This window comes from Saccostrea echinata, unplaced genomic scaffold (assembly GCF_033153115.1).
Source record: "Saccostrea echinata isolate AGI-Se365-2 ecotype Australia unplaced genomic scaffold, CSIRO_AGI_Sech_v1 ptg000052l, whole genome shotgun sequence".
NCBI classification, from domain to species: Eukaryota; Metazoa; Mollusca; class Bivalvia; order Ostreida; family Ostreidae; genus Saccostrea; species Saccostrea echinata.
In genome coordinates, this window is record NW_026889801.1 from 4,444,730 (window position 1) to 4,468,368 (window position 23,639).

The following is a 23,639-nucleotide window of genomic DNA, read 5'->3' on the forward strand; positions in this document are numbered from 1 at the left end:
TTGGTTCCCCTTTGACAAAAATACGAGTGGGACAGTGGTTATTTGCAATCCTCTAACATAGGAAACAGTTTGATACATTTTAACAATGATTCTGAACTATTTTGTACTCGAGACTGGCAGGGTAGCTGAGTCAATAGAGCACTTGGTCCATCTTTAAAAGGTCATTGGTTTGTGCCGGGCTGCAACAAAAATGGGTAATGTGTTCATACGCTTAGCAAATTGAAAGTTATAGATCTTTTGGATGAGATCTTAAATATAGAGGCCCCTTATCATGGCAGGCAAAACTCTCACTGCTCGATGGCCCTGAATGCTGAGTGCTCAATGTCTAAATTTGAAGCCCTTAACTGGTATTTGGTGATGTCTGAATCTAATATATAAGGGATAAAAACAACAAACATTTTGAACCTGTGTAATGGAAAAAAAAAAATGAAAGTGGATCATGTACAACAATCCATTACAAAGAAAAGAAAATACCAGGAATATTATGACAGCAATTTTGGCATGGTGATACTCATGTGTTGTAATGCTACATACTACTGATGCAGAGGCATTTGATCCCCAATGGAGTGTTTCATAGTTTTATCAGCGAACATAGGAGTTTAGTGTATTGGGTTCAGTGTATTGGCAAACTTGAATTGATTTTGCTGCAATTGAATTATTTGACTCACTAGTCTGAGATCACACAATAGGATTAGCTACAAATGAGTAGTTTCATTGTCTGACACATCAGCCTCTCTGTAGAGATTTGTTTAATTTGAAACTCTTCTGTTTTCTTGTTTTGCCTGTTTTATTGCGTTGTTGTTTATCAACACATATTCAGAACTGGTTGTCTTACAGATAAAGGTCAGGTGAAACAAGATTTTAAAAAAGTTCATGTGTAAGAAAAAGATTTCAATCGTTTATCCTGTAAGAAAGATCTCAACCTTTTATAGATATACATTTTTTTTCTTAGTGAATCATTACTCAGTTTAATTTCTCTGACCTTGAAAATTTTCATATTTATCACTGCCATCCTTGTTCAACATTCAAAATCATTCAAAACTACAAATTTGTAAAACAAAATGAAAATATGACAGAAAAATTATGACAATTATGTTGGAGATTTGTTTAATTAATTGGTTCAGTTTGATTATGATATATAATTATTCTAGGATTCTTAGGACTATTAGACAGCTAAGACAGTAAATCTGATTGTGATATATTTTATCTATACTGAGTTAGTGAAACTAATGTTTCATATAGCATTTCATCCAAAAATGTTGAAAACCATAGACCAATCCCTTGCGTATTCGGGTAATTTGTCTCATTTTTTGTCTGCGTTTTCTGGTCATTTGTTTCTCCCTTACAAATGAACCAATTAGACCTGCAGGTTAGGCTGATCAGTGTCTATAGCTTTTAAAAGCAGCTAGGTCAAATTTTTGCTATTAACAAAGATACAGATAAAATTTATGATTAAATTCAAGTTGAATTATCACACTTCAAAGAAAACTTTTTTGATATAGAGTTAATTAATATGTCTTGGCATATTCATTTTTCCTCAGCGAGATGATACATGTACTATCAGTATGATACAAATTTTAGATGGGATCACGAGACCCTGTCTATTAGTTTACTGTCAGTGGAAATTTAAAATGGAAGCCATGCAATTAGCATGTTAGTTGAATCTATGTGAAAGAAAAGAGTGCAGAAATTGCTTTGGTCAAAAGACACATACACTAACTCAAACAAAAGAAAGTAATTTGAAGATTTTTCTACAAAAATTAAAGATGCTGGTTAAGCAGTTTTAGGATTTTAATCTTTTGAAAACCATTACATGTAAACAAACTACTCGGATGCATAGTATTATAGACTGCATTACATTAGTTTACTTCTGAAAATGCCAGATTAACTTGGACCTTGTTAAATTCGGTCATTGCTTGAATAATAACCTAATAATTTGTTTAGGCCTACTATGTTCATTTTTTTAAAATTTCGTTTTAAATTTAATTTTCTAATGTTTTTGATGTAAGTAACAAAACCCTATAAAAATTTACCACAATTATGAAGTTTATAAAGTTATGAACTTTATTAATTTGACCCAATCTTTCAGTAGTGTTTCAGTTCTCTGATTTCCAGGAAGATGATAGCCAAAATTGAAATCAAGATGGTTGATTTTACAAAGTCTGTAATTAAATGTGTTGACAATTTACTACAGAAGCAGGTATGAAAAGGAAATTAATAGTATCTAGGAGAAAATAGTTTCAACGCTTTGCATCAAGGAGGACAACTCTAGCATGATTAGCTGCATTTTTGTTTTATCGCATAAATCTGTTCGATTTCGGAAAGGTCACAGCATACAAGTGGTGCAGTGTTTAATAATTATGTCATACATGTTACAGATGACTCCTTTAAGTGGTTGATCAGGCATCACATTGCAGGGTTTCTAGTGTATAAAGCTTTATAGAGATCTTTGCTTTCCAGAATTTTTGTAGAGTTCTCTCTGTTTCAGATGATTTATCCTAAGTGAAGCTAAATGTAGCATTCGTAGTACCTGATAATGCAGGGAATTTAATGTCGTCTTTTGTGATGGGGCATGAAAAAAGCATAGTCTGAGTGATTGGTAGAAGTGCATGGTGTACTCTTAGGGGAAAATGGGGTGCTATTTGTGGAGCAATAAAAAATATCAAAGGAGTTTATGGTACAGGTTAAGAATTTTCCTTATCTACCCTTCAATAATCCCACACCACATATTTTATTTTTCACTGCATTTGTTAAAGAGTACTTGTTACGACTGTACAGTAGGCTTAATTATTGTACAAGTTAATGTTTGTAAATTTTGCTTTTCCTGTTCTGCATTTTGTTCTCTGCAATTTGTAGATGAAAATAATTTTAAAGATCTTATCCATAATCTAAATGGAGAACTTAGGAAGCTTAATAAATTAACTCAGATGAAATTAAGTTGGCCAATTGAAGTTTACGATATTGCCAGAATTTCTCAATGATTGCAACTTTATCAAATGTTTGGATCATTTCTTGAATCAATGTAAGCAAAGAGAGATTTTCTAATTTTTTTCCTTTTTCTTTCTTTTTTTTATAAGTTTAACAAGAAATATTTGAAGTTGTTCCTTTAAAATCGCATACCTGAAAACACCTAGTTGATGTTGGAACCTCATTAACCAAAAAAAAAAAAAACTTTGTTGTGTGGGCTCTGTGAAATGACACAGTTCTGTCTTTCTGACTTTTAATGAGCAGAGAACATTAACCATATGCTACCCCCTCCAACTTGTAAATTCAAAGTGCTAATTGTAGGAAGCATGTAGCTCAAGTTGCAAAACTGATTGGAAGTTGAAACTTGCCATGTTTCCATTTTGACATTGAAATAGAAAGAAAAATGGTATGGTTGCTTTCATAAGGAACAGAGTCAACAAGAAACAGGATTGGCAACATATTGTCTGATAGGTCACTGTGTTCTATTATAGAGGACTTGAATTAAAAGACATTCTAACAAAGTTTAATGCTATTAATGGCCTTTTTTTATTTTAAATGCTTTAACCAAAAAAGATAAAAGTTGTAGCTTTCTTAAGATTTTTGAAGTATTTGACGATTTGAAAATCGAAAACATGCAAACATTTAGAAAATTTCATTATTTTCTTCTCTCTCTCTCTCTCTTTTTTTTTTTTTTTTTTTTTTTTTTTTTTGCTATGTTTTGCACAAGACAGTGAAGTGATGTTGCTAAGGGTCACTCTGTCAATATAAACTGGAATAACGGAACTTCCCAGTGAAATGCACCAGCAAGTGTTCTGGTCTTTTCCTGTTTACCAACAGTGTAATCTCCAATATTCCAGCAGATTTGCTGTCCATCATTGTTTACACTGAAGTGTAGAGCTCTGTAAAAAACTAAAGAAAATGTCCATTAGATCTGCTATTTGCTGCTGAGAATAGCCATTATGATGTGGCAGACATCATCGGGCTTGGGAACAGTGTATTAAAAGCTCTATGAATGGATTACTGCTGTGATGCAGAAATCTACCCACTACAGGTGAAAATGAGGGAAGAATAAACCAGGCCTAGGTGTTGACAAGATGATTTTATCGAAAAGATTTCAATCCCTTGATATATGAATGAACAGGTTTGGTGTCATTTTGTTGGAAGTGACACAAACTTGTAGAGATAGGTCCTCAAGATTAATATTGAGTACTTTTAGCAGACAATTGATTGAGATTCTGGCTCCAGGGCCATAAAACTTAGATGAGCTCACTTTTGATCTCAGTCTCGCTTTTCCAATATATATTCCTTTTGTAAAAGTGAGATTGAGATCAAAAGTGAGCTAACTCATCTAAGCTTTTTGACCCCTAAAAGCTTGTTCTAAGAGTTGGCTGATACTGGGTTAAATACATCTGATTTTATGAAAAATAGGGTGAAAATTAGTCTTAGTGATGTAAAACTTGTTTCTCCTCTTAAAGCAAAAGTTAGAAGAGGTTGAAATTCAGTGATGAGCACTGTTAAAGAATTATTTTTTAAAAAAAGAAAAAGGAAAGAATCTTCTTGAAAACTTTTCATTATGTTGAGGAAAAAAATCGTGTTTTTCAACAGTAGGAGAATTCTTGCATCTGTATACAATTTTACAGAGCATTTTCTCCACAAATTGATCAGCAATTTCAAGTGCCAACTTGAAAATGTTGGCAGATGCACAGACTTCATTATTTGATTTCAGAGAACTTGGTTTTTATCTTCTTTAACCTTTTTTCATTGATGGAACAAGTTGCTATTTTCAGTGAGTGCAAGTTATAAAATGCTGGAGAAGATCAAACATGAAGCCTTCTCTTCTATGGTAAAGGGAGTGCTTTCAATGTTATGCTCATAATTTCACTCTCCAATACCTGAGAGTAGTGTTCTAAAAGTTATGCTAGCAATCTAAAACATCCCAACTATATCTGACATACCTTCATAATAAAACATGCCTTTTTTCATAACCAATATATCATTTTTAAAACGTATACTGTGAAATTTTACATATTTTTTACAACACAGATTTGGTTAGCCTATTGATAGCTGAGATTATAAGCAAAGTTATTAAGCTAGATATCTGGGTTGCTTAGTTATATAGCTGGATATCAGGGTTGCTTGTCATAAAAGTATGATATCCTAGCAGTCCACATTTATCAGTAGGAATGCAGTAGATAAGTGTGTTTTTGTTCAAGTGCAATGTTTGACCCAAATATGTATACATTTGAGGACTTATTTTTGTTGCTTTTTTGGTTCAACTGAGCTGAAAGCTTATGTGAGCATTTCTGGTCACCCATTGTCCAAGCATCTTATACCTGTCTGTGTTAACTTCACATTTTCAACTTCTACTAAAGAACCATTAGGCTAATTTTAACCATAGCATTCCAATATTTTTTGTTTCAATATATCCTAGATCAGTCAAAGCAGATGTCATAGAGAAAGACTGAGATTTAATTTACTGATCAATCTAGTCACAGCATTATAGTCCATAGGCCTGTGTTGTCTTTTCTTTTTATATATATATTAGAGTAGATTTCATAAAGACGACACACCCTGCTTATAACCACAAATGATTTGTAAAAAGATGAAAAGCTTTTCACTGTGAGTTGATAATTACTAATGGATTTCATACAGTTGATTTTGATGATTAAATCTAACATGAGGGAGTGAAAATTGATGGATTTAATATTGTTGTCTTGATATGAAATGGTAGGGTTATTCTTATCAGATAACAGATTATTGATAGCAATGATCCAGATGCACTGAACAAGCCCTGCTTTTCTGTACAACTACACAAGATTTTTTCAAGAATTTCCAGATGAAATAATTGTTTCCAGGTTGGAAAAAAAAGTTTTTAAAAAATTGTTTATGTAGCCTATTGTCTTTCATATTTTTTGTGCATTATAAGTTGCAGCAACTGTTGAGAAGATGTGAAACTGCTGCCAGTGGCATGTGCTAGTAAATAGACTGCAAATTATTAAGTTCAGAAATGTGAAATTTGCAAATTTAAGAGGCACTTAATTATTAGCAGTGTGTTGAATGCTTTCTGCAAAATTTTGTGTTAAGCTGCAAGATAAACTGTGCAAGTCTTGCAAGAAAAATTTAGTAAATGTTAAGATATTTAAAAAAGAAAATGTGAATATATTTCCAAAATTTCACTTATTTTAAAAGCAAAGTGGTAAAAATGGGGAAATAAGCTACTAAATTTTTGGTGACAAAATGGTTCATTTAATTGTCATACTTGAATGGAATGATAATTGGTTTGAAAAAGTGCTAAAAGTAAAAAATTGAAAGTCCAATAGAAGTTTTGACAGTTAAATTGTGTGTGGAACATTATTTGTATCTTAGGATAGGTTATCAGAAATTTTTATTTTATTGCCAGTAAATCTGGGTATGACCTAGTTTGCATTAACAGGATATATAACTAGAGTTTTATTGTCAAGCATTCCCTTCTGTTTTACTTATCATGTGCTAACTGAACAGGCCGCTTTCATCTTTGACAATTAAATAGACAGGAGACATAAAATGAAGAAATGATTACAGTATCTAATCAGGGAGATTTTTGTTCCAGGATTCAATAAAACCCTGAATGAAATGTTTTATCTTTATAACTGGTCCTTTGTTGCATACGGTATTGTGAGTTGTGAACAAATGAGAACTTATTTTATGCTGACTACGTAGTTAATGAGATGTACTAAATCTCTCATCTCTCAAGGAAGACACCTAGAACTCTTAATTAAAGTTTCTTTAAAACCAGACAAGTAGAACTTGGTTGCATCCTAGGTAATAATTTGGTTGCATCATGGGTAATCAGATATATTTAGCTATAAAAAAAAAAGTTCAAGTGTAAGGCCATCGTTTAAAAAAGTGTACTTGCTCTCTCCCAACTCAGAATAAAAAAAATAAAATTGGGTAGTTAGGGAAAAAATTTTTGCTTCAAAATTTTCAATATCGGTGCATATAATTTTCAAATTTATTGAAAATGAAGGTATTAAAAAATTGAAATAATTGTTGATGGGATGAGAAATTCTGGAATGAATAAAGATAATATTTGGAGGTTTAAAAAAAAAGTTTTGAAAAAAAAAGTTTTGAGTTGGAACGTTTTTAGTCATTCGGTTAAGAGAGGGCAAACAGACAATCATTTAAAGGTAGTCTTACTTTGAGATTTTTCTCTGTGAAGAAGAAGTGGAAAAGTATTAGTAAAGGGCTTGAATGATGATCATTATTTGAAGACAGCTGTTGAAAAAAAGGTCCCTCACAAGGGCACATGGCCGCATGCCAGGTAAGTTCCTACCAAAATGATTGAATCTGCAGTGAGACTTTTTTTCCTGTCTTGAAGATCTCTTTTAATGCAGAAACTCGTTGAAGCATCCATCATTGGAAGCTACAAGCTGCTGAACACTTTGAAATAAGATCCCTGAAAATACGATGTGAATCTTCTGCCATTGATAAAAAGGTTTTTTTTTTATTTTGCAGCAGTTGCATTACTTTCCATTCATAATAACCACGAAACATTTCTCTTAAGTTTACGTAATGCTAAAAAAAACACTGGGATAAAATTTGTAAGTTTGTGTATATATATTACCTGAGATATTTTTGGGGAAAATGATTTAGAATAATGTGGAAGAACAATGTTCAAGAGTGAGCATCTTAAGATTCGTAGGCAGCCAAGAGGCAGGAATCCATCATTGAGTATATTTCTCGTACTGTGAAGATGGGCTGTCTTGCATTTATTTAGATATTGTTATGTATAGCACTGTGAACCCAATGGATATACCTTGCGTATCTTTGCAGGTTTGATCATCGTTTTCAATACTGTACTCGGTGGCTTGTTATCGACAAACATGCTCGGAAATGCATGTGCTTTTGGAAGAATGAAAAAGATGTATGTAATATCTTTTCTGCGGGAAAATGAAAATGCAATATAATTACACAAATAATTACATCTGATCAAAGATTCTGTGGGTGGATTAATGATTTCTTTTGATTTATTGTGTGGAGTAGACTTCTTAATTGACAAACATGCCGACAAAATGCATGTGCTGTATGGATTAATGTGTGCTTTGTTATATATTATGATGATATCTTGAATGTATAAGATTGAAACACTCGATAGGATCTAAATGTAGTGAAAAGGCTTCAAAGATTACTGAGTTAAGAATAGAACCTGTTTTAACTTTTAAAAGATTTATTTTTGTCATTTGTGATGGAGAAAAAGTTTAACCATGAGTGACCACAAGGATAAGATTCCGGTAAGTTTGTTCAGAACTCATAAAGTATACAGTCTTTTTAATATGTTCATTAAGTGTAAATTACATTTGAAAGCAAAGGTGACTTTTGATCAGGGATATCACAATTAATTGATGAAGTTGCCTTAAAATAAGAATTAGTGTGTGCATGCATGGTCAAGAGTTTAAAATTGTAGTCACCCAAACAAGGGAAGATGACCTTCCTTAGCAGAAATTGGTCATCTCATATTCTAAGATTAATATTTATAATATAGGTATGTGGATTTTCTTCCTTTTTTTTTTTTTTTTTAAATTAAACCTTTTTTCCAAAAACACAGTGAAAGACATTAAGAGAGAGGAGAGGGAGAATTGAGAACAATAACTTCTAATCTTCCATTGCTAATTGGCAGTAGGCTACAATTTGTTCCATGTGTTTTGTTAGTACATTAGTGGTTGTATATTATGACTGCAGTGCATTTTCAAGTGGGCGTTAGGCAATTTTGTAGTACTACTGTACTTGTATCAAGGTCATTTAACACTGAATTGGCATCTGTTGTTTCAAATACATAAGAAAAGTTCATGTGGTGATGTAGCATGTATTTTTGGTAGATTGAATGACACAGAATTAAAAGTCTGTGGTTCTATGTGATTACTTTTGCCAGCTGCAGGAAGCTGCTTTACTTTAAAAATAAGTTGCTTTACACAGACGATTGGCATTAAAGAGTCTCATGAAAAACTTGAATGGTAAAAGGGAAAGTAGGTTTGTGTAACATATGTTGAAACCTGTGTTACATAATTGTTAGGTGTCTTTTTTTCCTTTAGAATTGCTGTGTTGAATAATTAAAAGTAAAGATAACATGTCAGTACAGTGTCATCTGATTATGTTGGCCTGACTAAGATAAAAACATAATAAAGCTAACATGTCAATACAGTGTCATCTGATTATGTTGGCCACTAAGATAGAGACACAATAAAGCTAGCATGTCGGTACAGTGTCATCTGATTATGTGGACCACTAAGAGACACAATAAAGCTAACACGTCAATACAGTGTCATCTGATTGTGTTGGCTACTAAGATAGACTGACACAAGATTTAAAGCTAGCATGTCAATACAGTGCTTTCTAAGTGTTGTTAACCAAGTATAAAACTAGCTTGTCAATAAAGTGCCTTCTGATCATGTTGGTGACCAATTTAAGACATACTATTTATAGCTAGTATGTCAATACAGTGTAATAAGACTATATATGTTGACCACTAAGATCTAGACACAATAATTAAAGCTTTGCATGTCAGTACAGTGTCATCTGACTATGTTGACCACTAAGATAGAAACACAATAAAGCTAGCATGTCAATACAGTGTCATCTGACTATGTTGACCACTAAGATAGAAACACAATAAAGCTAGCATGTCAATACAGTGTCATCTGACTATGTTGACCACTAAGATAGAAACACAATAAAGCTAGCATGTCAATACAGTGACATTATTACACATCATTCAAATTTATTGTTAAAAACATTTCTACCAAATTTGGATAAAATATGATGTATAAAGTAATCAAAGTTATAACGGAAGTCCGGGAACTTTCCAAACAGCCCTCAAATTTTGGCTTCAAAGATAGAGACACAGTATTAAAGCTAGCATGTCACTATAATATCATTTGACTATGAAGGCCACTAAGATAAAGATACAACAAACAGTGAAACTTGTTGAATCTGGATGTTGTATTTTCCAAAACCTTGCCTAATACAATATGAACTTTAAATCACTTTCAGTAAATTCAATAATTTAAAATGATGTCTAATCTGGAATGTCCCATCCAGCGAATTTCTATGGAATTTAGTGGTGTCCAGATTAGACAAGTTTTACTGTAATGCATAATCTTATAAGCTAGCATATAGCAATATAATGTTGAATTGATTTAAACATGCATCTAGGATTTTAATTTAGCATGTGAAATGAAATAGTTCACTGTTCAGGAGAAGTACATTTTGAGAGTAATTGGCTCTTGAAACAGAGAAACTTAAAAATTTTTAATTAACTTTCAGATCTCTTAACTTTCAGAGTTTTCTTTCTTTTTTAATCAATGAATTGTGGTATTATACTTGGCTAAACTTTGTTGTAAAATTGTAAAAAGACAAAAAAAAAAGAGAAAAGAAAGTTGCTGCACCCTCATTTCTGATGCTAAACAACCACATATGTAATGCATAAGAGAGCTAGCAGGGTAATAAAGTAATCTTAAGACTTCTGAAGAAGCAGCTCTTATAATACAAGCCTGCAATCACATGCAGCTATCTGACTGCACATTTTATGAACATAAATCCAGGTTTCTGTGAATCTCAATCAATCATTGCAGAGATTGTGGGCATTGATCATGTTTTGTTTGTGTGGATTTTATGAAGTTGTACAATAATAACTTGCCCTTCCCTTTACAAATGAAACCTTTGATGTCTGCAGGGCATATTGTTGGGGGTCAAGATGTGGCCATTATCATCAATATATTCTGTTATTTTAACCCTCTTAAATGCACTTGTGGTCTATAATCTGGTGATAAGTAAATGTGTTTGTCTGCTGCATTTTATCAGATACATGGACATGATTTTTATTGATATCCACAGAACCTATTATTTGTTATTTATGCATTTAAAAGGTAAATTTTGTGGTTAGTATATGCTGTAATGGTTTTTCCAGGTTGGTATATTTTGATATCACTTGTTCTTGAGAGAGATGAATGAAGCAAACTAATGATTAGTCGAGAATTCAGAGATTAAATCAAATTCAAGTAGTTTCCTTGGCAGATTGATTTATTATGTCTGTAAGATTTTTGAGATACCCATGATACTGAAGAGGACTTTTTGTTGTGGCAATTTTGAGTTGTCTCCCTTTCAACATGTATTTCAAGAACAGACTTGTAAAACTCCACACTTAATTCCTATTTTACTTGTCTGTAATAGCAGCAGTATCTGCATTAGACATTGAGTCAGACCTAAAAATAATTGCATGAAGTTTGTGATTTTAAAAAATTGAAATGAAAAATATCAGACTTTATTTTAATTATAGTGTTCAGAATTAAAACACTCAAAAAAAGAAATTAAGTGGCCAATTTATTGAAAACGATGCATGATACCAGTTGTATTAAGTGGAAATTCAACATTACCCACTTAACTTCTTAATATATTACTTCCTCTTGGTACCACTGTGTGTAGTAATAATACAACTAAATGTAACAAATGTGTAACTGAAAGCAGGTTTTGCAAGAAAAAGCTAAACAGCCTTTTTTCTGAGAAATCCCAGTATTTTTTCTTAATTACAGAAAATGGATTGTTCAATTAATTTCCTGGTCACGATTTGATACTGTTCACTAAAGGTTTCAATCAGCTTCAATTATAACTATTATTTTGGAAATTTTTGTCCATTTTGAACTAGAAAGCACTGACCAACCCCAAACTGTTTCAGATAAGATGAACTCTGTCTAGAATATGCCCATGTCATTAATCACAGAGGGAGAACTGCTACAGTGTTAATGGATTCTCTCATCTGGTTCAGGGGCAAACAAGGACAGTATGGCTCGTGCATTCAAAGGGCAATAACTCTTACATTGACTTCCTTAAGCTGTCACCATTGCATTGTGTTTGTTTCTTTGATTAATGAAATGTAGCAGAAAGGTTTTTACAGTTGAAATGTCAATTATTCATAGTTTGTCAGCTGGCTGCAATCTGGAAAAAGATATTGTAATTGTTGGTGTTAGATAATTTGGTTTTATATTAAAGTTCCTTGTTTTTTAAAGAAGGATCTCTCTTTTTAAATCTGGTTGATTCCAGCATTTTTATCAATGTCTCATTAATTTGTATTTCATTTTTGGCTGAGTAATATCCTTTCCTACATATTTCATAATGCATTAAGTATTTTATCATTAGGTACATACCTAAAATAGAAATGAAATGAGAAACACACATCTTTGTGTGCAATAAATACACACTTTGATCTGTAGCTCTCTCTTCGTCCATCTGGGCCCACTTTTTTCAGACCAGTGAGCTACAGAGCTGAAGCTACCTCTTACTCTGCTTAATTCATTTACCAAACAAAGTGTTTGCATGCATTTAAGCTTTATTGATTGTAATTTGTCCATTGTCTGTTGTTGTCTGTAAATTTCTCACAATTTCATCTTCTTCTCAAGAACCACTGGGCCAATATTTCAACCAAACATGGCACAGAGCATCCTTTGGTAAATGGTTTCAAGTTTGTTCAAATGAAGGGCTCCTGTCCTATTTCAAGAGGAGATATTTAAAGAATAAATTAAAATTAATGGCAAATTTCAAAATTCTTCTTCAATCTCAAGAACTATTGGTCTAGAAAAGATGAAACCAGTATGTGAAACCTTCATTAAATAAAGTAGATTCAATTTTGTTCAAATCCTGACCCCCGAGGATAGAGTATGTCCACAGTAAGACATCAAACTTTTACAAAGGAATATAGAGAAAATGAAAATCTTTAATAATGTTCTCCTTACCAATTCATGATTTAAGTCATTTAAATATGGAAGCATCCTCAAGTAGTGTAGATTCAATTTTGTTCAAATTATGACCCCCAGGGGTAGGGCTGGGCCACAATAGGAGATTAAAATTCAACATAGGAATATATTTTAACAAATCTCCTTCTCAAGAACAGCAAAGCCATGATAAGTCATATAAATATGGAAGCACCATCAGGTAGAGTAGATTGAAGTTAGTTCAAATCCCCCCCCCCCCCCTCCCGGGCAGGGAAGGGCCAAATTTTTACATGGGAATATATAGGGGGAAAAATCTTTACAAATCTGAAGAAGAACAGCAAAGCAATGATTAGCCATATTTATATGGAAGCATCCTCAGGTAGTGTAGATTCAAGTTTGTTCAAATCATGTCCCAAGGGGGTAGGGTGGGGCCACAATAGGAGGTCAAAGTTCTACATAGAAATTTATGTGAAAAATCTTTAAAATTCTTCTTATGAACAGCAAAGTCATTATTAGTCATATTGCTCTGCAAGCATCCTCCATAGTTTACATTCTTATTTGCTCAGATCAGGGCCCTTGGGAATAGGTTGAGGCTACAATAGCTAGGGGATTAGAGTTTTACAAAAGAATATATAGGAAGAAATCTTTTCAAGAATGACAAGACCACACTAAATCATAATAAAAAGCAGAACATACCTAAGTTATGTGGAATAATATTTTTCATTATAAGCCCTAGGATTAGGGTTGGGCCAAAATCAGAGATTCAAGTTTTACATAACGCATGTGTTCAGGGGGAAAATCTACTACAGAGGCAACAGGGCTATGTTGATTGTATTGATATTGAAACTTCCCAGTGTTGTGTGGATTCAGCTTTGACTAAATCATAGCTCTCTTAGGTCTAGATTTAGTCAACATTAGTCAAAATTTTTATGAAATTAAAGAGGGAAATTTAAAAAAAAAAAATCAGATAATGAAGAACAACAGGACCAAAGTGACTCAGGTGTGCATTTTGACCCATGGGCCTCCTTTTTCTATCAGTACTTAATACTTAAGCTTTTGAGATCAGAGAGTTCCTTGCAGTGAATTTTCCTAACCCCTCCTGACACATCTATGCACATGCACCCTTGAATATGTCTGGCTTTTCAGTATTACATAAATCGTTTTGTATTTGAGGTAAATTCATAGACCAAACCAATGTATGCGTAATGAACATTTTTTGTATACAGTGTATATACAAACACACATGAAAAAAAAGGGCTTGAATGGTAAATTGAATGTATCTAGACATATCTTAATTAACATACGTGTGAAAACTATTTGGAAGCAAAATGAACAGTTTAAGCAGTTTGTCATCTTGGTAGTGGACAAAATGAAATCAATTTACAAGACAGTAAATTACTCTCAGAGAAGTAAACGGATCAGATAGAATTGTCAGATACCCACCAATTAGATTACTGCTTTTCATATGAGAGAGGGGGGCCGGTGCCTCTGTTTTAATGTTTGATAGAATCTAATGGTTTGACTTGTGACATCTTTATACAGAGCCATATGTCACTGGTAAAAAGTGTCCCGAGCTATCGATTTTCAGATGCCCTGAAGGAGGATGTGAAATTTACTATGAAATTAGTTGTTTCATGTCAGATTGAGGCAGTCCACGAAAACTCTATTTCAGATTTGTTTGTTTTTTGTTTTTGTTTTAGTATCAGGTTTCTTAAAGCTTTTAATAAATCCATAAGGTCTCAATTAATTCCACTGATGGAAATTTTATGAAGAAATTATTTGGGGAAAAATTTATCAATAATATTGATATTGTTTGACTTTTTATTAATAAACACAAAAAAAAAAGTTACAATGTAATGGCTGGTTAATTATGATGTTTAGTCATCCTGAACCAACCACGATACCTGGCCTATGAAATGTACCATCAAACAATGTAGCCTTTGATCTGCTAATATCGCGTAATAATTGTACGGATTTTATGATGAGCAATCCATGGTTTTGACCAGGTTTTTCTAATTTTCTAGTGTTTTCTACAGATATTAATAATGTGAAGTAATTAAACCTTTCATACAGATGCCCTGCTACCGAAAATGCCACCTAGAGTGAGCATCATTCTGTTTCCTGGTGAACATCTGAAGTTTTTTACTCACCAGATAAAAAGCAAGAAAAATTGTTCTCTCATTAAGTGCTCTTAATGAATTACGAGTTGTGAGTCTTGAATCTTGTATGTACCTCTGAATCATTGATATCATTCAAAGAGCGAAATCCAAGATAAACTTTCAGTGCATAAATTATTGAAAAGTGAAAAAGATCTATCACTTTAATGTGGTGGGATATTGGAGATACTCGGCTGTGATAGAGACATTGTAGCCGCATTATAGAGACCAACGTTAAAATATTCTTGGAGAAATTGGCATGTAGAAGTCGGAATCATTTATGTCAGATGGGAAACATTGTGCATATGCATTAAGGGTCCTCCAGCATGGATGGCAATAGTTCTTATTGAAACATCAATGATCTGCATTCTATCTGAAGACTCCAGTGACATATAGCAGTTGTATCTTGTTCATCAGATTCAGAAATATTGACAAATTTTAAACAGAATTTACTGTTATTAGTTCATTCTAATGTGATTGGATGCTTGTCAATTTTGCCTGCATTTTCTGTTTGTGTCGAGGCTTCAGAAAAGATTACATTTTCCTGTATAAAATCTACACTGGCGTCTTCAGTTCTGAAATCTATACCGGCATTGTCTGTGGATCTTATTTTTGCATTTAAGCTGTAGAGAATGATGCCATCTTGTGGAAGTTAGAAATTTAATTAATTTACTAGAAGAGAAGACTCTAAGTGTCTCTTTAAAATTGAATTAGCAGTGCTGTAATAGTTTGGAATTATTGAAAAATGGGATCATCATCAAGTCATCCTGTTCAATCTGAACACAGCGAACAGTTTAATACTTTTTTTAATGAAAAATTCAAAATTAAGGTTTGTATATCATGAAATGTGTCAATGTGGATTATTTGTTGATAAACATGTATAGGGGTTTTGTTAAATGTGTGAATTAAAGATAATTTCTCTGACTTTACTAAAATTATAATGTCTTTAAAATGGAAATGGTGTGTTTTATGCACTTACATGAAACATGTCTTGCTTAGTTAGAGGACAAGCATGGACTTCTCCAAAAAACTTTGTTTCAGCAGCTTGAATTCATTATTGTTTTTGTCTTTTTTCAGATATACACAGACTGGGCTAACCATTACTTAGAGAAAGCCAAAAACAAACACACAATTAGTGACCTCCAGCAAGATGTGTCAGATGGGGTCCTGTTAGCTGAGGTCATTGAAGCTGTCAGTAAGTATTGAAAATCCATTATAAAATGTCTTACTGAAAGTCAGAATTCAGAAATTCTGCAGAATTCGGCAATGGCTTTTGAATTAAGCTACTTGCAATTATTTTAATTATCCAGTATTGCATGGCAAATGAGACTTGATTTATAGTACAGTTAAACCTCGTTATCTCGAACTCAATGGGACTAATAAAATCTGAGGGTTTGAGATATTAAGGTTCAAATACTGAAGAAATATGTGATTAAGACTTTCAAATCACTTCAACATATCCATGGTATTCAAGATATCTATGTTCGAGATACTGAAGTTCAACTGTATTTGTATTTCTGAGTTTGGCACAGAGAATGATCGATTATTGAGTTAACAAATTCAGCAATTATTGCTAAATTTGGCAACTGACACTGAAATCTGACTTTTGCAATATTGTCACAAAGTCCAGTTTGATATCTTTAAGCTGAAAAAAATATGTGAAAGATAGATATATGGTTTTTGAAAGACAGGATATCGTTGAGTAATATGTGAACCTAACATTTCATTTGATCACATGAAGTTAGCAGAAAACTTGTAATTCCTGAAGCTTTAAAGCTAAAACTTGTAGAGTTGCTAGTTCATTAACTGCCATCATGAGAAGGAACCCTACAGATTTTGTAATATATATCAAAGCTTGCTACTACATGTCCCACAACTAGTCATTCCTAATGGCCAGATTTGTACCTCTGTAGAATAATGTAGCAACTATTACACAAGACTCTTCCTTCATTTGATGATTGCTACATCACGCCTCAAGATGGGAACATCATGTGAAACTAAGTGATTATTTTCTATGAAAAAAATATCAGGCATTTCTGAAACTTTCTTACCTTTTAATTTTTTTTAATTTAAATGAGTGATGTAGAAGTAAATGATCTATATACCTATATATTTTTCTTATGATGTTAGTAAGATTATCTGTGTGTCTCAGAACATTTTACAGTTGAACTTCGTTATCTTGAACACTGATACAGTCGAACCTTGTTATCTCTAACTCAAAGGGACCGAGGATAAACTTCGAGATATCCGAGGATTCAAGATATTGAGGGTACAATACTTAAAGAATAGTGGTTGGAACTTACAAATCACTTTGTCATATCCATGGTATAATTGAGATATCAGTGTTCAAGATACCAAAGTTCAACTGTATCTCAAATACCATGGATATGTTGAAATGATTTTGAAGTCACAAACACTAATTCCTTATGTATTTTACCCTTGATATCTTGAAACCTTGGATATATCGGAAGTTTTTCCTTGGTCCCCATCAAACTCCAGAAGACTTTATAAGTATTAGATTGCAGCTGTAGTATTGTTGAACGCAAAGAAGAATAGTACATTTTCAGCCCAATAAACGCTAGGCAAGGTAGTACATTGATTTCTTTGTTCTGAAATTTGATATTTTTATCGTAGTTATGATATATATCTAGCTATAGTATTCCATGCAATATTGATCCTCTATAACAAATGAAGCTTTTAGTCTTATATCATAAAACTTGTCTGGCAAAGTGTGAAACTCGAACCCCAGAACTGTTCATATGGGTATTTACTGCAAGACTACAGAATGAAAGTTCCCTGAGACCTTGCTAGGTTCTCTGTCTTTAATTCTTTATGACTGGTACAACTATGTAAATCAATACTATTTTACCAAACAGACAGGTTGTTTTATAGTTAGTTAATGGTCAAAAAATACACATGCAGGTAATGTACATATATCCTGATGTGTATTTCTGATAAGTATTCGGCAGTACATGGTTATTAGTTAGATATCCGGGCTCAAGTTCAAATACCAGACATGGCCTCATGCCATGAGTCAGACAATCAGAACCTGTCCCGGAACCCAGGGGGTACATATGTAGTGTGATAAGATTTCCCGTAGACAAGAGATTGTTTTTTCTCCTATGTCGGAACTTCATTACAGATAGGGAAGTATAATGATGAGTGTATAATCAAGAAGAGATAATAAAAAGTTTCTAAGCATGCAGGGGAATTATTAGAGTTTGTAGATTAAAAGTTCCTCTTGGTCAAATTTGTTAGGTGATACATGGTTGGTAAATGAAGAGTGTTGTTTGGTTGCATGAATCTGTTGATTACTCTAAAATGCAGCCAGTCAAGATAATTTAAAGTGTACACTTAAGGACTGTACTTGTTTCAAGCCTTGAAATTTCTCTCATTATAGTCAACTTTCTTATGAAAAGCATTTTTAATTTACATATATTTATCTTTCACTATTAATAAGATGTAGAAATGTTCCTAAATAAAATTACTTAAAATTTAAAAAAAAAACAAAAACATTACAGATGATTTGATATAGTCATTGATCAACAGTAAATTGTAATAAGATTGTCTGTGTCTCCTGATCAAGGTTTCTACAAATATAGTATATCCTATTTATCTATCAAAACATGGCACTTGTAATAAATCCTCATTTAAAAGAATACATTAATTAAATATTGTGCATTTCTGTGCAGTTTAAGTTTATGTAAATTTTGGAAGACAAAGAAATGGACTAAAAATGCAGTAATAAAGACTTGCGCCATTCCGCCTTTGTCAAGCTTATGTTCGCTATTGGTGCAATTAATATTTCCATGGAGGATTGATTCAATTTAAATGGTGCTGATTATGCACTTGCTATGTTTCTCCCACAAAGGATTTAGAAATAGATATTGACAGTATGTTGACACATGTCACAGTTATGTTCTTATTACTTCCACCATAAGAATCAAATTTATGCATTAGCAAAGGAAATGGGATTTTTTCCTGCCAAATATAGAAAGCATGTGAATTTGAAACCTGAAATTATGGACAATTGGTGCATATTGATTGTAATTTTATGGAACAGATTTTTGTGTTGTATTACACATTCATAAATCTGATAGTTCTAATGCATTTTTACTTTATTCTTTTCAGCTAATGACAAAATCAAAGACATTAAGTCCAAACCAAGGAGTACTGCCCAAATGGTAAGTCAATATTTAGGGAAAATTGGACACATCCTAGGGATGCATGCAGAGTATTATTTAATTCTTTAGAATTAAACTTGAAAACAAGTGCATGTTAATGAATGACAGCATGCAGAAAGAAAGTTATTTCTTTCATAAAGGGTACATTAAATAGGTTATTGCTTATATTCACATGTGACACATTCCATTTAGGTGCCTAGGCTAGAATAGAGTACTATTTCTTTTAATTGTGACCTTCTTTTTACTTTTTTACTACTTTAAGGATGTCATAGGGACTTTAAATTGTGCTTCCTTTTGACCAAAACACATTATATCCAAATAAAGAACATAATACAAAGTCTAAGGAATTCATGAAAGTTTCCTTCTAAGGGAATTCTTTTTATCAGGGTTTCACTGTATATGACTGACAACAGCAATGCCAATTAAGTTAGAGAAAAGTTTGTTGAATTTTTTTTAATACAAACTGAATAGGCTTCTGTGTTTTCTATGTTCTTTGTACCAGATGCTGGTTTCTTGATTGATAGTTAGACTGTTTTTCTGCTACACCTGTGGGTTAAGGTTATCCCCATATCAGAAAATAATACATAAAAGTATATTTTTAATATATTTTTAATACAATCATTTTCGTATTGTTTAAAATTAATACAGAAAAAATATATTATTTTTGTATCACCAACAAATAGGTAGATTATTTTTGTATTAAAATCTGACTTTGATTTTTTACAGGGTATTATTTTTGTATTTTTTGGGACTTAGATTATTTTCAGTATATCATTTTTGTATTTTTGTGGACTTAGTTTTTATCAAGTGTATTTTTTCTGTATTAAAATTGAACTTAGTAATTTTACAGAAAATTACATACAGTTAATCTGTATTTTTTCTGTATTAAAATTGAACTTAGTAATTTTACAGAAAATTACATACAGTTAATCTGTATTATTTTTGTATTAAAATTGAACTTAGTAATTTTACAGAAAATTACATACAGTTAGTCTGTATTATTTTTGTATTAAATTTGGACTTAATAATTTTTCAAAAAATACTATACAGTCAGCATGTATTTTTTTTATATTTATTTTGGACTTAGTGTTTTCTTTTACTGAAATTTGTATTTCTTTGAACATAGGAAAATTTACAGAATGTCCTTGCAATAAGTCTGTTGGAATTAATATTTTTTCTCAGATTTTATTAATTAAGACCACTGCTATAAAGGTTGCTTTTATACTATTTACATTTAATTGCTATTTAGAACAGAAAACTTCAGTAGTTTAAATTTGTTAACTAAACAATTTCATTTTTAAAACATGTCTTTACTAGGTGTGAAATTGTCATTTGGAAAGAGATATAGATACGTCTAAGGGGACACCTGTGCTGTACATGATACTTGTAAACACGCGGTAAATTTTGAAGTTTCAGAGTTTCAGACTTTCTTTTTGTGTTGAAAATTTTACAGCGTGTTTACAACCGAGTGTTTACAACTATCGCCAACAGCACAGGTGGCCACCTGCAGGTTAACAATAGACGAGTACATGTTATACTACTCAAAGAAATAACATGATTTACCTGTGAAAACACATCCCAACCAAAACAAAAACAAACAACATGGAGAGTTCCACTATGCACTAATTACAGTACCTACGATGTTTTCTTGACTATACAACTCAATTTAGTATACATTATATTTAATTCAGTACGTATTACAATTACATGGAATAGAACTATTTAATTATCCGCTTTTAAAAAAAAATTAAATAAGAAATTATTACGAAAGAATATCATAAAATAATATAGAAAATGTTGTGAAACTGGTGTAAAGGATAGTTGTTAAACATTATTTCAATCTCTGGTACCGTATGTATGAGTTAAGTTGTCCGTCAAAAAGGCTATATATTATGGATCTCCCGCTCGTTTTGATCATTATATTTGAACTTTATGGTCTACTTCACAGGTCAACTTGAATATAAAAATGGCTGCTCGCAGCGGAAATGATGACCGGAAATAACGATGTTTCGTAATCGGTAAATTCCGTAAGGAATAAAAAATGATTCTGATGATTAAATTGAACATCGTTTTTTTCTAGCATAATTTTACGTTTGTTCAATTGATTCAAGATATTTAAAACCATGTAAATATGTTTTCTCTAACTGTTCCGATCTCAACATCGGTAATTTTCGTATATATGACACAATATGATTGGTCAGATTTTAAAACTCTTCCGTACTGTTCTCTGATTGGTCAACAATATTTCACCCACGCCATTTTGAAAATTCTTCCCGGGACGTGTTGAGAAAGCTGGGGGTGATTTTGAATAAACTCTCATTTGCTCGCGAGTAAAATGGATCGAAAAACAGAAGTTCAGCATAATCATGGTACACAGGATCATATATGTGAACCAAGGAAAGCAAATACATAAGGAGACTGACGTTTTTTAGGCATCATATCCGGACTTTTCTGGTGTAAACAACGACAGTTGCGGTAAGATTATGTATATTTTAGCACATTAAAGTTTCAGTTTTTTAAATAATAACTTAGTACAAAGATAGAGGAACAAACAATGCCTTTTTTACCCATTTTGTAGTATTGTAGAAAGATAAAATAGTACGGTTATTGGCCATGTGGGGAACAGGGGTTTTTGTGATAAATATTGATTGGGGAGGGAGGGGTGGAAGATGGGGGTAATTTTCAAGGCTTTGGCTTCCTAGTTCTAATTCATTCCAATTTTTCAAGTTTACCAGAGACGAATTATTTATTTTCCCTTCAAAAACGATTCTGTAACTTGTATAAACTCAAATTTTTTCGAGGGGGGGGGGGGGAGTAGGTTGGGTTCGGGGGGGGGGGCAGTTTATTTAAATAACATTGGGGCACACATTTTGTTTACTCTTTCAACATTTTCAAGGACAGATTGTTTATTACAAATATTTTTTTAAAAATATTTTATAAATCAGTCCCCCCCCCCCTTTTTTCTTCTCCAGGTTGTCAAATCAAATGGTTGTCCCCTAAGAAACCCCAGATTAAAGAAAAGTAATTTCAATGGTACAATTGTATGGAATTTGGTGAACTCCGCTGGATCTTTTGGAATTTCAATTTATAATTATTGTTAATTTTAGTCAGCAGAACATTGAAGAAAAGCTGATTAGACATGGAGGAAGAAGATCCCTCTCAAGAAAGTATTGCAGGTGTGTGAGCTAAACAAAATCTATATAGAATTATTTTGGATGTGAAAATGTGTGTTTTGTTGAGGTAATGGTTCATTAAATTTTATTATTATATCATTCTGTTCTATATTTCACAGTGATGAAGTCAGATGAGATGACAGGTTGTGTGATTTGAAGATGGACTTCTGCAACAAAGTAAACACTCCTCTACCTTTATCATACAAAAGAAACAGCAAAGCAGAGAGATTGAAACATTTGGTAAAAACAGGATTAGTTAAACTTGTGAAAAATATCAAGACTATTGAAGAGCAGATTATATGTAAAAAGAAAGATCAAGACTACAATTGGTAGCTGAATCAGTAGCCTGGCCACATTAATTACTTTTTAATTAGCTATTTGTACATTTAAGGTAATCTGACTGAGTTACTAAAATTGTTATTTAACAAATATTTCAAATAAATAAAAGATTTTTGAATAACAATCAATAGATGCTATTAAGAACCTCAATCTCCAGCCCCTTTTCTTCAAATAACAATTTTTGCCCATGATCATTTTTGTAGTTTTTAAAACTCTGTTTTGTATTATTTTAAGCATTTAAATGTATTTGTTGTCTATCATTCTTGTACTTTTTTGATATTTTTGAAATACAATCCTTCATGCTGATAAAAATACAAAAACAATACATATTAATACAAAATTAATACATTCTATATTTTTTTCATACTTTTTTGTGTACTGTATTATTTTCATATTTTATATCTTTTTTGTACTTTTAATTGTTCCAGATGAAAAAATACAAAAATAATATATGTGATACAAAATTAATATATTCTATATTTTTTTTGTATTTTAATTCTTAAAGTTGAAAAAATACAAAAATAATATATGCTAATACAAAATTAATACATTCTGTATTTTTTCTATACTTTTCTATGGACTGTATTATTTTTATACTTTGGAGAGGAAAATAGAGAAATAATACAAAAGTACAAAAACAATACGTTTTTACAGGTCATGTGTATCATTTCTGTATTATTTCGAAAAAATAAAGTATATTAAAAATATATTTTTCTGTGTTTGGCTTTTAAAAAGTCTATTATTTTTGACCTAATTTGGAACCAAGATTTAGAGGGTTCCAAATTTGGTCATTAAAAATATACTTTTTTTGTATTATTTTAGTATTTTTTTCTTGTATTATTTTTGTATTCATTTTCGATATGGGTCATGTCAGAAACTTTCCCTACATAACAGATGCTCTTTCAATTGACCGTTGGTTTGGAATAAAAGAATAAGTTTTGCCTATGAAACAAAGGATGCTTTTTCCGTGAATTTATAAGTAAATTTTGATGTATATTTTTCAAGTTCTCATTATGGTCTAAGTATTTGAAGATGAGTTCCGGTCATGCAATGGCATCATTTTTTCACAAACTGTTTTAA

The 23,639-nt window shown here is 32.0% G+C and overlaps 1 protein-coding gene across 11 annotated transcripts in view; it reads left to right on the forward strand.

Moving 5' to 3' along the window:
* Window positions 1-23,639, forward strand: part of LOC133204112 (neuron navigator 3-like) — a 160,142-nt gene that overhangs the window by 59,045 nt on the left and 77,458 nt on the right. For 9 of the 11 annotated variants that reach the window (XM_061339873.1, XM_061339866.1, XM_061339869.1 and 6 more), the window contains exons 2-3: window positions 15,941-16,058; window positions 18,995-19,047. In XM_061339873.1, coding sequence (XP_061195857.1) covers window positions 15,941-16,058; window positions 18,995-19,047 — 171 coding nt within the window. Of the gene's footprint in view, window positions 1-8,099; window positions 8,238-15,593; window positions 15,693-15,940; window positions 16,059-18,994; window positions 19,048-23,639 lie in introns of those variants that run through there. The other 2 variants (XM_061339877.1, XM_061339872.1) reach the window with 2 other exon arrangements.